The sequence below is a fragment of the Protomyctophum bolini genome (genome assembly GCF_963924005.1).
Source record: "Protomyctophum bolini genome assembly, chromosome: 4".
Taxonomy (NCBI): Eukaryota; Metazoa; Chordata; class Actinopteri; order Myctophiformes; family Myctophidae; genus Protomyctophum; species Protomyctophum bolini.
Window position 1 is genome coordinate 37,788,278 of NC_137865.1, and position 16,219 is coordinate 37,804,496.

A 16,219-nucleotide genomic window follows, 5' to 3' on the forward strand; every position below is an offset into this window, starting at 1 on the left:
AAGTTGATACTAAGGGATTATACCTCCCCGTCTGACCTTGTAGTTACGGAGACACGCAGTGTGTGTGTGTGTGTGTGTGTGTGTGTGTGTGTGTGTGTGTGTGTGTGTGTGTGTGTGTGTGTGTGTGTGTGTGTGTGTGTGTGTGTGTGTGTGTGTGTGTGTGCGTGTGTGCACGTGTGTGTGCGTGTGTGCGTTTACATACATGCAATTGTTTGCAATAAATAAAGACTTGTTGGCTAGATCAGGGAGATGGAGGGAGCACGCGTGAATGCTTTCTACACGTCATGGTGTGGGGGTGTGTGTTTGTGTGTGTGTGTGTGTGGCTTCTGTGGTGGAAGAAAAGTACTCACATATTTTTACTTTAGTGAAAGTGCATGAAAGTATGCACTCGGGTCAGGAATTAAAGTAAAAGTCAGGAATTCTAAATGTACATGAGTAAAAGTACACACGTATAGGCATCAAAATGTACTTAATACTTATACAGCAGTGGTTCCCAAACCTTTTCATGTCAAGGACCCCCAAATTGACACTAATTAGCCCGTTGTGTCACTTTGTACTTTGTAGACGGTCCTATACTCTCTACTGCCCCCTCTGGCGGAGTTAGGTTAAGGAAGTGTAGGCTACAGACAGAAGGACAAACAGATGTTTTTCGGTGCTTTTATAGATAGATAGATAGATAGATAGATAGCTAGATAGATACAGGTCTTTTGAAAAGAGCAGATCTACAAGCTCACAATGTGTTGCGATGTGACGCATTGTGAGCTCGTAGATCTTCACGGAATGCTCTTCTATATATTATTATAACATGGCCGTGATGTGAAGGAACACTGGGGCTCATGGGGTTAAATCCCTAAACAGACTCCAAGATGATAACTTGGAGAGAGAAAAACATGCAGAATTTGTTGATGGTTTTTACCAATATCAGCTTTGCAACGTGATTGCATCATCCCCCCCCCCCCTTTCCCCCGAAGGTGAAATGACAATCAACTGAAATATTTCCCTATGAGCATAATTTTGGACGACAGCCAATGATGATCAGCAGCAGTGGTAGAAAGTAACTATACGTTTACTCAAGTACTTCCCTTTAAGTACATGGTATACTTTTACTTTACTGGAGTCTTTCCAATACTTTAACTTCTACTCCACTACATTTCAGAGAGAAATATCCACTACAATTATTTGAAAACTTTAGTTACTTTGTATAATGTGTTTATTTTTTACAAGACATTTGCCACATTTTACAATACATTAACCACTAAAGCCCTATACATTTGGTCCATTTGAAAATAGCAGATCTAGATCTCGTAGATCAGCTATTTTCAAAAGTTATTATAGATTTGAAAACTTGTGAGTATAGGCGACATTTTGATACCTGTATACTTTTGTATTGAATACCAGACGCACGCACGCACACTGTGTGATGATTATTGAAGTTTGTGCGTATGTTTGAGCATTAATTGTTTAGGTGTGTGTGTGCATTGGGTTCATGTTCTGTACCTCTCCATCACTCCTGCTGTTCCATCACGGTATGCCCTTACCCCCCCCCCCCCCCCACCCTCTCTCTCTCTCTCTCTCCGTCCTTGACCTCAGCTGGTAGCACTGTGTGTCACATGGGAGAAGTCAGTTTAATACAGGGGTAATTATTATACAGTGTGCATACAGTGTATACAAACACACACACACACACACACACACACACACACACACACACACACACACACACACACACACACACACACACACACACACACGTGGTTCCATAACACTGTGCATGCATTGTATGTTTGCGGTTGGCATGTGTTCTTATATGTGCGTTTTGTGGAAGAATCCTCACCATCAATCGATCTATTTAAGCGTTTGCGTGTATTCGTGCACATACATGGATGTGCATGGCACAACACACACACACACACACACACACACACACACACACACACACACACACACACGTGGTCCAAGTGGTTCCATAACACTGTGCATGTTTGTATGTTTGCGGTTGGCATGTGTTCTTATATGTGCGTTTTGTGGAAGAATCCTCACCATCAATCGATCTATTTAAGCGTTTGCGTGTATTCGTGCACATACATGGATGTGCATGGCACAACACACACACACACACACACACACACACACACACACACACACACACACACACACACAAACACACACACACACACACAAACACACACACATGATAGAATAATTGACTTCCCTCGATACGTGAAGCAACTTTTATGTATTCTATGTATTCTAGCCGATTAGCACCAGAGAGAGAGAGAGAGAGAGCTCACACCAGTGTTAATTTCGTCAACTACAACCGCCCACTACCTTTTTTCACTGAGAAAAACGAAGACGTGATGACTAAAACTAAGACTAAATAATCTGACAATGTCGTCAACAAATAAAAACTAGACTGAAATGTCAGGGAGGGAAAAGAGATCCAGTACTAAAAGTAAGTAAGTCATTGTATGCTTGGATGAACTCTGAAAATAGCAGATCTACAAGCTTACGAGCTTGTTGATCGGGCTATTTTCAGCATGCAACCAAGTGTAAAATGAGGGCCCGCCAAAATACTATTTAGCCGACTGAATCAACTGTAGATTTAGTCCACTACAATCGTATGATATTTAGGCGACTAAAAGACTAACACTAAAACATTGCAGATGTCTAAAATATGACTAAAACTAAATTAAATGTTATTCAAAAGACTATACGACCAAAACGAAAAAATAAAGTGCTGTCAAAATCAACACTGGTGTGTGTGTGTGCGCCAGCATGACGTGCATGTGTACAGCACTGCACGTGTGTGTGTGTGCGTGTGTGTGTGTGTGTGTGTGTGTGCGTGTGTGTGCGTGCATTCTCTCCCTCTCTCCATCTCTCCTGCCGTCTGTGCCTCTAGTCCCACAGTGTGGCACTAATGGCAGGTCCAGGTGTTCCGCTCTGCTCTGCCCCTCCCCCGGGACTCTGCGTCACTGTGTGTGTGTGTGTGTGTGTGTGTGTGTGTGTGTGTGTGTGTGGTGTGTGTGTCTGCGTGTGTCTGCGTGTGTGTGCTCGTGTGAGATGGAGTGCGTGTGTGTGTGTCTGCGTGTGCACTCTGCGTGTGTGCGCTCGTGTGAGATGGAGTGTGTGTGTGTGTGTGTGTGTGTGTGTGTGTGTGTGTGTGTGTGTGTGTGTGTGTGTGTGTGTGTGTGTGTGTTCCTCTCGTGGGGGGTTTACGAGTTCTGAGTAGGGGGGCCGTCCATGATCCAGTCCTCCAGACTGCAGTGGTAGGGGGAAGGGGGGGGGGGGGCAGGAGGTACCCGCCTCTCGCAGCCTGTTCCTGGCTTCCCCTGGGTACAGGACCCCCTCTACTGTGTTCCCCTGGGACTACAGCACTCTCTCTATCTCAGTCACCCTCTCTCTCTCCCTGTCTCCCTATCTCTCTCCCTCTCTTCCTCCCCCCCCCACCCCCCCCTCTCTCTCTCTCTCTCTCTCTGTCTCTCCCCTCCTCTTCCATTTCTTGGCAGCTGGTGTTCCTGCATCAATTTCCTGCAATCTAGATGGAGAGAGGCTTAGTTCGGTGGAGCTTTCATTTTGTTTCACACACACACACACACACGCACGCACACGCACATGCACACACCCGCACACTCGTGTTTTTCTGCAAAACGTGAACATGAAATATTGTGCATTTTGTGTATTTTGTGTGTGTGTGTATTGTGTGTGTGTGTGTGTGTGTGTGTGTGTGTGTGTGTGTGTGTGTACGTTCATGCGTGCGTGCGTGCGTGTGAATTTGTTTTGAGCAGCAAGCTCCAGCTGCTTACATCACTTATTTACAGGTCCCATGTACACCTAGGTGAATGGGGGAGGGGGTGTTTGTTTGTTTGTTTGTGCGTGCGTGTGTGTGCGTGCGTGTGTGCGCGCATGTCCGTGTATCAATCACATGACACATGAATGCATGATGGAGCCTGCGTGCGTGTTGTCATACATTATCTAAATGCTAAACACACAATGCTATCGTCGTGCAGGACATTAGACTGATAGTTTTCAACTTAATTTCTGTGGCTTTCATGAGCTAATATAGCACACACTGCACGCGTCCACACCCACACACACACAAACACATGCACGCGCACACACACACACACACACACACACACACACATGCACGCGCACATGCACATGCACATGCACACCCACCGTCACCTATTGTCTCTCCCGATGTGTGCTTGCCCACGGCCATAATGTCTATTTATAAGAATTAGGTTTGGTGAACTGACAGACCACTCACCATTCTAGAAAACCCACTCACCTCAGTCTCCCTCTCATACGTGCACGCACGTATACGCACGCACACACGCATGCACATACACACTTACACAGACCACTTATTTATACAGTCAAAGCACAGAATTGGTGTAGCCCCCTTGAGCGTGTGTGTGTGTGTGTGTGTGTGTGCGCCTTGGCAAAGTGATGTGTTTGTCTGCTAGTACTACTCTACGTGGCACAGTTCTCATTTGTGGAGGGGCAGGCAGACAGACAGACAGACAGACAGACAGACAGACAGACAGACACACACACAGTGCTACCCGCCTGTCAACCCCCATCATGGCACTGCATGTTTCTGCAATCTGCAGATGTATCTGTTGTCGATCAACGTTTCTGGACACTCAAGGTTTTTCACATTAATATGTTTCACATGGAAATTCATATATTTCACTAGTATGCACTATATATGCACAACTATGGGCACCGAAACATACGTGTCTATATCTCATTGTTCCACATTCTAAACATAAATACATGGTATCATTTTATATAGCCTATATTTCATGAAAATAATAGGATTATTGTGCTTGGCCAGCCATATTCAAAATACCAACAGTGCAACCAGTGATAAAAAAACCCCATTATAATGCAAATATTTGGAAATGTTACCGTGAAACTTTAGCCCAGAAACAGTATGATGAATGAATCCGTACTTTTCAGAAATGTACAATGTGCCATGCCAATGTTTGGGTCCACCGAGTATAAAATATGCCTCACGAAGGCATTCGTTAACTTCAGAGCATTATCTTGCTCTCCTTCAGGCTGAGAACAAGGCATCAATAAAGCAGTTGTATACGCATTGTAGGTGGAGGTGGAGAGAGAAGGTTACAGTCAGAAGGAGGAGTGTGTGTGTGTGTGTGTGTGTGTGTGTGTGTGAGAGGGAAGAAATGTGTCTGAAAAGTTGAAGCAGATGCTAGCCCTCCTCCGCCACATGGTGTATGTTTGCTTGTGTGTTTATATGACTGTGTGTGTGTCTGTGTGTGTGTGTGTGTGTGTGTGTGTGTGTGTGTGTGAGTGAGAGAGTGAGTGAGTGTTTACGCACATCAATCGTTTTATGCGTGCGTGCCTGCGTGCCTGCGTGCGTGCGTGCCTGCGTGCGTGCGTGGTGCGTGAGTGAGTGAGTGCGTGAGTGAGTGTGACACGGCGTGGTGTGGTATGCTTCACATCATGTAATTAATCTATAGCGGTTAAACTCTACTCTCCCCTGCGGTGGCGTGCGGAAGAGCGCGGCGTTTTCATCTTGTGTGATGTGGTCAGGAGAAACAGGAAAACAGTGCCCTCCCCGTTTGGGGTTTTTTCCTTCACATTTCTTTGACAGCCTCTTAAGTACTAAACAGTAGAGGTTACGTGCCAGCTTGACCCACTGGCTTGTCTTCATTAAGTGGTAATTAGGCTGCTTTCCCATCCATGTTTTCACTGGAGTTGGTGCATGCAACCTGTAGCAAAACCCCCAGAATGCATCTGCGACACGCTCCAGACATGGTGCCCTATTGTAGGCATGCAACGATAATGTGGAAGAAAACCGTAAAGAAATACAGAAGCTCTTACAGCATTTTTGTATAAGAGAATTGACACAAAGGTTTGCTATAATGTATTGAAAAGAGGATAAGAGAAGAAAATTAAAAGAGGAAGAAAATAGTGGATGGGTGTAAGAGACCAGTCATTGGTCTGACATGCGTGAAAATGAAGGTCATTGAGTATTGCAGTTTTATGAAAATGATTATTCTTCTCTCTCTCCCTCCACCTCAACTCCAACCCCACACTGGGTCGTTTAGAGACATTAGAGGGACATTGTTGAGAAATTAACCTTGACAGGGCTGCATTGGATACAGCACAAAACCAAGCAGCAGGTGGTTGACAAACTTGACACCAGGGCTGTTATTAAGCTCAGCTGTCAATATACTGAAATATCATACTTGACCATTGACCAAGCAGAATCACAATCAGAAGACTTTTCAGAAGCATTCAATCAATAGGTGTTCCATCATGCTCGTTCGAAGCACAGCTGGATGCCTACTTCAACTGATTGCTTTCCTGAAACGACCTGTTGCAATAATGACTCACTCTCGCTGTAATGGGTTAAAAAATGGATACATAATTACAATACTTAAACCTATTCAGCGTCAGTCACTCTTAAAGGGATAGATTTTTTTAACTTACAGTAAGCTGTATGAAATACTTGCCATTTAATATAGTGGTTGCAACTGTATTCATTGATTGCCAGAGTCCCATGGTGGGAGTTCTGCTCTGGTTTTGGTCAATATTAAGTAGTTCAGGTTATTTTGTGAGGGGCACATGGGGCCATGCAGTAAAAGTAAATTAATTCACAAAACTAACTTAATTTCTATTATTGACCTATTTCTAAAATATTAGCACAACTTTTGTTCAACTTTGACCCCTCTATCACATGGAACTATTTTTTGGGCGTAGTGATATATGGACACAAAAAACATAGTTCCGTGTGATAGAGGGGTCACACGGAACTTGGGGGTTTTCAGGCACAAATGGGTTAATAATTAATATGCATTAATTCATAATGTATTAATCATGAAAGAAAGCCAATTTGATGCATTTAGTAGTATTTTTTTATTAAATAGTACATTAAGCTTTATTTTCTGGGATTTATTTGTTTCGGTCATTAAGGGGTTAATAATAAAAAATGCCCAAGGGATATCATTGGGCACCCTCTTGAATTCTTAAGAGGTGACCCCAAGCTACAAGAATAAACGTTATCTGACGAAATCACGTTCAGCCAAAAATCTGCCTTCGGCTCCTGGACTATAGTGAAGACTAAAAGAGCTGTGTGGGCTGAAAACCGTGGCAGTCTGAGCCATTTAGCGCCATCTAGCGGCGGGAAGGGAAGTAAATAATTCATTATGACTACAAGCTCATAGCGTGGCACTGCGCTACGAGCTTGTAGATCTGCTATTTTTGAGAAATCGTGAAAATGTGGTGCAAATCTTTGAATATATATTCTTTCAGAGCAAAAGATTTTTGACTCAAATCGTTGCGTCTGGGGGGAGGTCCCTGAAACGTTTGTCTCAGGGGTTTGTTTGGGGTCCTTGACATGAAATAGTTTGAGAATCACAGAAAGCTGTCATGATTTAGAAGGCATTTGTAGAATCAGTTCTCAGGTCTAAATGGGTTAACCCATTTTTGTCGGGAACCCCTTTTAGTGTTTTTTGCCACCGAGTGAAAAAATCATGAAAATGTGTCAAATCTATATCTATATATTCTTTCAGAAGACTTTGTATTTATTTCGACGTCAGGCCTAAATGGGTTAAAGAAATGGAGTACTTTACCCACCACTGTTCGTTGGCCATACAGTATGCTGTGCATGTGCTCGTGCTCGTACAGTATACAGTATGTTGTTGGCGGAGTCGTAGCGTACTGTACTTCATTACATTGCACACATGCTGTTTGTGTATGAAATAAAATAAACAATTATTGATCCCTGGGGGGAAATTGAGGAATGCATTCAGTATGTTGAGCGAGCGAGGGGCAAATAGTCATCTGCCAGTCCCCTCACCCCCACCCACCCCTTAGCCCCCTGCCTGTAACCTTCTGCCCTTTACACACACACACACACACACACACACACACACACACACACACACACACACACACACACACACACACACACACACACGCTGCCCATATGGAGCAGTTGGCGCCCAAAAGAGTCCAAAGCAGCCGGACCCATTCCCAGGGCAGAAGGTGAGGGTCCCCACAGCCTGCAGAGTGTGTGTGTGTGTGTGTGTGTGTGTGTGTGTGTGTGTGTGTGTGTGTGTGTCCATCCTGTCCTCTAGGGCTCAAGCCCAGGACAGACTGCAGCGTCCTCCTTTTTCTCTGTCCTCACCGCAGTGTGTGTGTGTGTGTGTGTGTGTGTGTGTGTGTGTGTGTGTCCTCAACAGACGGTATCCCATGTGACCTAAAAGGACGGCAGCAGAGGACTGTGGGTCCTCTAGGCACGGGCTGGGGTCACAGAGAATGTGTGTGTGTGTGTGTGTGTGTGTGTGTGTGTGTACAGTATGTGTGCGCGCGCACACGCATGCTGTTGCACCCAGCTAATGTACTGTAGCTCCATATTTTGGGTCAAGAACTCCCCAATCACGGCCTCCATTTCCCAGCAGCAGAGTGTGTGTGTGTGTGTGTGTGTGTGTGTGTGTGTGTGTGTGTGTGTGTGTGTGTGTGTGTGTGTGTGTGTGTGTGTGTGTGTGTGTGTGTGTGTGTGTGTGTGTGTGTGTGTGTGTGTGTGTGTGTGTGTGTGTGTGTGTGTGTGTGTGTGTGTGTGTGTGTGTGTGTGTGAGCAAAATGTCTGTTTTAGTGTATTTTGACCTTTGTCATCACAACGTCCTATAATTCTATACTGTACAAACCACATAGAGGAGAGACCTGCCAAGGAGTCGATGTCTGGGCTTTTCCTATACGTTGACCTCATTATTGTTTCATACGTCACTTCTCCGTCTCTCCTTACTATAGGGCTGCAACAATTAATCGAATTCATCAATTAAATAATCGATTAGTATATTTGTGAAAATAGCTGATCTACAAGCTCTACAGTAGGACACGTGAGCTTTTGGATCAGCTATTTTTGCCATAGAAATTTTGTGTAGGGGGAAAAAAAGGAAGTGCCCAGTATAGAGTATAGATCCTTGGTGGGACCCCGGGGTCCCCCAACCTATAGTAGAAGAGCAGTGGTTTCCAAAGTTTTAAGCCTGTGTCCCCAAAAAATAAATTTGATCGGCCATTTGAAAATAGCCAGTCTTCAAGCTCACAATTCAATTCAATTCAATTCAAAGGCCTTTATTGGCATGAGAAAACATACGTTTACATTGCCAAAGCAGAAAGCACAATACAACAATACAATCAAAAGAAACAGAAATTGTCAGAATCTTCTCACAATGCGGGAGCTTGTCTTGATGTTGATCTGCTATTTTTACTCTTGGTACTTTATAAGTACATTTTGATGCCGGTACTTTTGTACTTTTACTCAAGTACATTTTGAATTCCGGACTTTTACTTGTAACGGAGTATTAACATCGCAGTATTCAGTACGTTTTTCCACCACTGGTGCGTGCGTGCATGTGTGTCCATGGCTACCCAGGGTGGAAGTTGTTTTTCTGCCCCCTGCGGTGAGTCTGGGGCTCCACTTTTGTGTGTGTGTGTGTGTGTGTGTGTCTCTGTGTGTGAGCGAGAGACACAAAAAATGAGAGTGTGCACACACGATTGTGCCAGAGTGTGTTCGTATGTGTGTGTGTGTGTGTGTGTGTGTGTGTGTGCAACTGTGCATGCACGTGTGCGTGCATGTAGGGGGCGAGGGTGTGCGAGGCTGCCTGGGGCCATGGGATGTGGCCTGGGGTGCAATGGAAGGAGGGATGAAGGAAGAGTGGGATGGAGAGATGGGAGGTCGGCAGGGGTCTCACTGGGAAAGGTATGGACTGGGCCGATCGCCAGGCAGCAAGGTGGAGAGACTTAGATGGACACAGAGAGAGAGAGAGAAGGGGGCTGGCTGGGGGAGGGCTGAGAGAGGGCGAGAGAGAGAGGAGACGGTGGTCTTTTGGATAAGCAGCTGTAGCTGCACCAAGCTAAATATACTGGATAAGGTCAAGGGCAATGTCACACAGAAAACACTAACCACCACTATGTTGTTGTTATAATTATAAGCTACTGTAGAGCTCAGAGTAAACGTTTGTATTGTATTAACACCTTTACTCATGCCATAGGACGAGATATATCGCCATTTCACACATTTGATTGATTAAGTTAGATCGCGCTCTTTCGCCCAACGTGGGATGATAAAGACGGAAATTAAAAGGATGCCTCCATCCGCCTCGATGTAAACAGATTCACTAAAAGGCATGTATCTTTTCCCAGATTGCGTTTTTTTGGTCAAAACAAGATTTATTCACGGCCCACAGCTGACATGCGGAGGGGTCAACTGAAGGAAGGACAATAGCCGTATTTAGATGCTGGTGGTGGACCACTGGGGCCCTCCCCGTCCTGCTCAATCTGGACTTTATACGGATATATTGTGCAGTCTGCCAATGAAGCCACACAGATCAAAAAGCATTCTGTGACAGTGTAGAGACGGCAAACAGGGATGCCGCGTCCCCTCAAGTGCCGATCTGCGGCTGCTTGTGGCACGCTGCCCGCTGTGGTGATGGTCTCTGTCTCTGTTGGCCAAATGGACGTCACAATCTATATAAATAATTAACCTGCGAGGACTAAATTAGAACAAGAACAATGCTGGCATTTCCTAAACCACTTAAAACCCTATATAGAGCCCCAGGGGTCGGTATAGGAGTCTACACCACAATGCCTCACACACTCACAGCGTGTGGCATTGCTACGCGGTTTTGAGTAAGTAAATTATACTTCTTCAGCTTTATTTCGATATTGAGAGTCCATTGGGGAATCAAAGCAGGTAGACACACAGACAGTTTGCACCCATGTGGTATGCGCCCTATAAGCTTTGGGCAGCCATGGGGTCAATCCCAATCGCTACTATTTTTCCCAGTTTGACCTTGATATAATAGGCAATCTGGGGGAGTTGTGAGTGACGTCAGCCATTTTCCTCCAATTTGCTAACAAACAGACAGACAAACCAGATGAGAATATAATCTCCGACAATGCATTTTAGTAAATCTATTTGCGTTGAGACGGATGGGGAGGCGGACCTTTTCCACGAGAGATAGAGAGAGAGGGGAGGGAGAGGGAGAGAGAGAGATAGAGGGGAAGAGAGAGAGAGAGGGGGGGGGAGAGAGAAGGGATGGAGAGGGGGAGAGAGAGAGAGGTAGAGGACGAGGCTCAGGGGACACAGTGATCAGCGTGTGTGTCTTCATCACCGTGTCCCAGCGAGGCCGTGTCCTCCACATGCTGTCTGGCCTATTAAAGAAATGTGCTGTGCACGTGCACACACGCACACACACACACACACACACACACACACACACACACACACACACTCATTCTTCCTGTCCTGTTCAGTCAGACTTCAGGCGGCCGATGTGTTCCGTTCTCATGTCGGTTATACCATTAGTGAGGATCCCCTGCTCTCCTCCAGAGGTGTCCATCTGCTCTGCTCCTTCCTGTGCGTTATGCCTCACAATGACTGCATATACAGGTTCTGTAGCGATCTCCACCTCGCCCCAAAATAATTCATTCCATATGTTGATCTGACCCCCCCATGCCAAAGCGCCAGCGCTCGCCCAACAGTCTACCGTCACCCAGGGGGATGCGTGTGCGCATCAACGCCAAGGACTTAATAATCGTGTTTTTCATGAACTCCCGGAGCGCCAATAATGTATTTTCTGTGTTTTTTTTAACGCTCTATTAATTCATAATCATACAATATTGGCTTACCGCATATCAAGGCTCCCGTTCACTGGGCAGATCTGGGCTGTATTGGTTTTGCTTGCAGTCTGAACACAGGCCTGACATCAGGTCTGACTCAGGCCCGAACACAATGCTGGGGGCATTTACAGGCCTTCATGTTTTATTACGCCTCCGATCGAGTTGGATAAACAAAGCCACTATGTTTAGCGGCTCAATAGTAACGCCCGGTTATCTCACGGTTAAAATATTAATGCTTCTGAAGACTCTTAAATTGGTGTTTGACTTAGGAGGTGGAAATGGTCTTCTTCTACAAGCGAAATAGAACGAGAGTCTATGGTGGCAGTCGCTGAACTCTCGCTATACTGCCCCAGAGTCAATGGTGGCATCAAATGAGTTTTAAATAGCCAATTTTACATGGGGGGGGGGCGACATGTCCCACCTATCCTGTCACCGTGGGGAGAGACGGGTGGGCGGCAGAGACGGACGGACCATCCACGCCGTAATGAGCAGCCACATTAAAGTAGGGAGAGATGCAGAGAGGAGGGCAGGAGAGAGAGAGAGAGAGAGAGAGAGAGAGAGAGAGAGAGAGAGAGAGAGAGAGAGAGAGAGGCATGAGGCTCAGCGTGGCCAAGGACCCTGCATGATGAAGACAGAGGAAGAAAGAGACTGATGCATCTAGGGAACAGAGACAAACAGGGCTCTCCTCTCCTCTCCTCTCCTCTCCTCTCCTCTCCTCTCCTCTCCTCTCCTCTCCTCTCCTCTCCTCTCCTCTTCCTTCCCCTCCCCTCCGCTCCCCTCCCGAGGTTTCTTCTCTAATTTAACTTTTCATTGAAATGTATTTCCCTTCACCCTCCTCTCTCTCCCAGTCTGAGGCTCTTGGCGTTGTCTTGCCAGGTTCCCTGGCGGCGGGCTTGACAAAGGCGCCGTTAAAAAGCCGTGTGATCCTTCCATTTTAGCGCTAGCCACGCTAGTCAGAGGATTAGGGCTCTTTAATGACGCTAATCTCTCCCTCCTTTCTCCTTCTCGTTCTGTGCCCCCCCTCCCCAACCCCCACATGCCCACAACCACCCTCTGAAGTGATTCCCCCCCCCCCCCTCTCTCTCTCTCTCTCTCTCTCAGCCTGTCTCTGTTGGACCACCACTATGCCCCCATGCACTCACACAGAGGCATTGGCGTTTAATAGACTTATACCAGGTTACAGTCCCACAATGGGGGCTGTGCGTGTGCCCCACAATAGGAGGGAGGACAGGAAACACTTTCTTTTCTTTGTTTTCTTCACACGGTTTTTCTTCTCCTCTTCCCCTGCCTCCTCTTCTTGGCTCCTTTTTTTGGGTTGTTTGGCTTCATGGTTTTATTATAATTGTTTTAATCTTCTCTCTCTCTCTCTCTCTCTCTCTCTCTCTCTCTCTCTCTTTATTCTTGTACTAACCTGTTGGGTGTCTGCTTTGAGCATGCTCGCCGTTTTGTTGGCCTTGATTCTGATTCGCTCATTGTGTGTTTGTGCGTGCGTGCATGCGTGCGTGCGTGCGTGCGTGCGTGCATGCGTGCGTGGCATGCGCTAATCTGCGCAGCCATAATTTTGTTTCCAGTTTGGAGCAGTGTTACTATTCTCAGCACAAAATTGTTAAATCAAGTCATTACGACGTCATCAAGGCCCACCAAAAATACATGTTTGTCAACAAAATATACTGTAGATTATTCGTTGATTAAAATCTTAGTGTATATATATAGTCGACTATAGACTAACCTTAAATCGGTTCGGATGACTAAAATATGACAAAAACTAAAACAAAACTGAAAACAAAAAAAACTAAATTGCTTTCCAAACAAACACTGCACCCGCCTGAAGCATTTTAGCATTGTCTCACCTCACATTGTGCTCTGGAATAGCATCGTTGAACAAATTAAAAAGATTTCTCACAAATGGGTCGCATAGCTCTCCGTTCTCTCCTCAGTTCAGCCTCTGTATTCATTCAGTAATGGCCGTACGTGAGTGCACGGGGCCTATTGATGATGTCACGCTGTTTGTTTTTCTCCTGCCAACCAACCGCCTCCAACACCCTCGCTCCCTTCACTGCTCCTTCACACTCTCTCCCTCCTTCTGTCTCTCACTCGTTCTTTATTCACCACTCTGTGTCATGCTCTCTCTCTCTCTCTCTCTCTCCTTGCTGCAAGGTTTCATGTTGATATCTCTATTTCATATATTTTCTTAAGCCGTGTCTCCCTCCCCCCCGCTCCCAGTTAAATTGATAATTCATATATATATATTTTTCGTTTCTGTTTTACCCACAACCCCCTGCAGTGTTCTATTTGCTCGTCGCAGCGCCTACATTTTCCCGCAGATCGATTCATCACAAGAATCTGTTTTCCACCCCCTTTCTTTCTGTTGGGTGTATTAGTAATACACTGTAGAACAGGCACGCACGCACACATGCACGCACAGTGTGTGGTATGTGTTGGAGTTGGTTGAGGTAATATAGTGTGTGCCTTAGAGATGGTTTCTAAAATTATCAGATGAGACTTGTGTGTGTGTGTGTGTGTGTGTGTGTGTGTGTGTGTGTGTGTGTGTGTGTGTGTGTGTGTGTGTGTGTGTGTGTGTGTGCGCGCGTGTGTGCGTGTGCATGGCTGTGTTTTCACATGGTTAATATTGGCCTACGGGTAAATATGACTCCTGGCAGCTCTCTTTGTTTCTGTTGCTATATTCACACTATCTCTGTGTCAGGTTTGTTGGCAGACTTCTCCAAGTGCAGGGCTTCCTCTGGGATGCTTGAGGGAGGGGGGGGCAGACTCACAGTCAGCTTGTAGCTATTTCCCCCTTTCTTATTTGTTGGAAATTATGGGGGGGTCCATGGCACTGAATCATTATGGGGTGGTCCATGGCACTGAATCATTATGGGGGGGTCCATGGCACTGAATCATTATGGGGGGGGTCCATGGCACTAAATCATTTTGAATATGGGTCTGTGGAGTGGACTAATACTTTGTTGGTCCTTGATATAAGAATATTTGAGAACCAGCAGTATTTTCATGGCTATTTTCAAAGTCTCCTCTCCTGTCCTCTCTCAGGCAAAATGCTAAAGCCTCAATGTGCCACTGCCCCCTCCTTTTGCACGCACGAAGCCCAACAAAACAATATTAAAAGTCTCCTCTCCTGTCCTCTCTCAGGCAAAATGCTAAAGCCTCAATGTGCCACTGCCCCCTCCTTTTGCACGCACGAAGCCCAACAAAACAATATTAAAAGTCTCCTCTCCTGTCCTCTCTCCGGCAAAATGCTCAATGTGCCACTGCTGCCCCCTCCTTTTGCACACACGACGCCCAACAAAACAATATTAAGCATTAACACCCCCCACCCCCCTCCCCCCTTCTATCATGGTGTTGAATCCTCCCTGAAGTGTCTATTAAAGGCGCCTTGGCCTTTTTGTCGCCTTGCCGTCAGAGGAGAGAGAGAGGGAGAACAGAAAGAGAAAGAAAGAAAGATAGCTATGCATAATCTCCTATATGTATAAGGCGGATAAATGGCTTCTCAGTGTCTCCTATAATCCGCCGGTTTCTCTGCCGTTCCAATCTGCCAAGGCCCTAATGAAAATATGATGAGGATCCGCGAGGGTCCTCGGGGAGCGGGGCGGAGGGACGGGCCTGGCCGGGCCGGGAGGCGAGGGGGAGGTGAAGAGAGGGAGGGGTGGAACGAGGGATGGCCGCGGAGGGACCGGCGAAGGGAGAGAAAATACACTGTGTCCTTATTTCTGAGCTCCGTCGGGGATACATAGTTCTTGGAGCCTTCTATTTAGATGTTGCTTCTGCTGCCGGGGCGAGAGAGAGAGAGAGTCTCCACTTTCTATTTCACTCCCTCTCTCTCTCTCTGTCTCTGTGGCTTTGCCATCCTCATTGTGTGTGTGTGTGTGTGTGTGTGTGTGTGTGTGTGTGTGTGTGTGTGTGTGTGTGTGTGTGTGTGTGTGTGTGTGTGTGTGTGTGTGTGTGTGTGTGTGTGTGTGTGTGTGTGTGTGTGTGTGTGTGTGTGTGTGTGTCTGTGTCTGTGTGTGTGTGTGTGTGTGTGTGTGTTCGCGTGTTTTAGTTACTAGGATAAATGTGTTTCTTTCCTTTTGAATATCCCTCCCTCTCATTTGAACTCCCACAGCCCCGATCCTCCATTTGGCTTGCAAGAGAGATGTAAAGTCCTCCTCATCATTCTAATATATACTTCCCTTTTTTACCCCCAACCCCCACCCCTTCCGAGACACACGCACCCACACACACACACGCACGCATACATGCACACAGCCTCTTCCAGTGTGAATTGTAGCAATGCTTATATTTATTCTCCTTTCTCTGTGTCTTTCTCTCCCCTCTCCCTCCCACTCTGTCCACCCGTCCTTCTCCGTCTGTCTTTCTGTGTGTGTCAGACGGGGACGACGACCCTGCCGGCCTGTCCTGGGTGCCCTCGTCCCCCTCCAGTAAGGACGTGGCGTCGCCCTCCCAGATGTGTGACCTGGGCATGGGCACGGGCGGGGAGGAGGAGGGTGGGGCGGGGTTGCCCTACCCCTGCCAGTTCTGCGACAAGTCGTTCAGGTGAGGA

At 46.4% G+C, this 16,219-nt stretch overlaps 1 protein-coding gene across 4 annotated transcripts in view; it reads left to right on the top strand.

Annotated features, from left to right (window-relative positions):
• The window catches only part of znf423 (zinc finger protein 423), a 191,948-nt gene that overhangs the window by 88,592 nt on the left and 87,137 nt on the right, over positions 1-16,219 (top strand). For all 4 annotated transcript variants that reach the window (XM_080760910.1, XM_080760911.1, XM_080760912.1 and 1 more), the window contains exon 4: positions 16,047-16,212. In XM_080760910.1, coding sequence (XP_080617036.1) covers positions 16,047-16,212 — 166 coding nt within the window. The remainder of the gene's footprint in view (positions 1-16,046; positions 16,213-16,219) is intronic.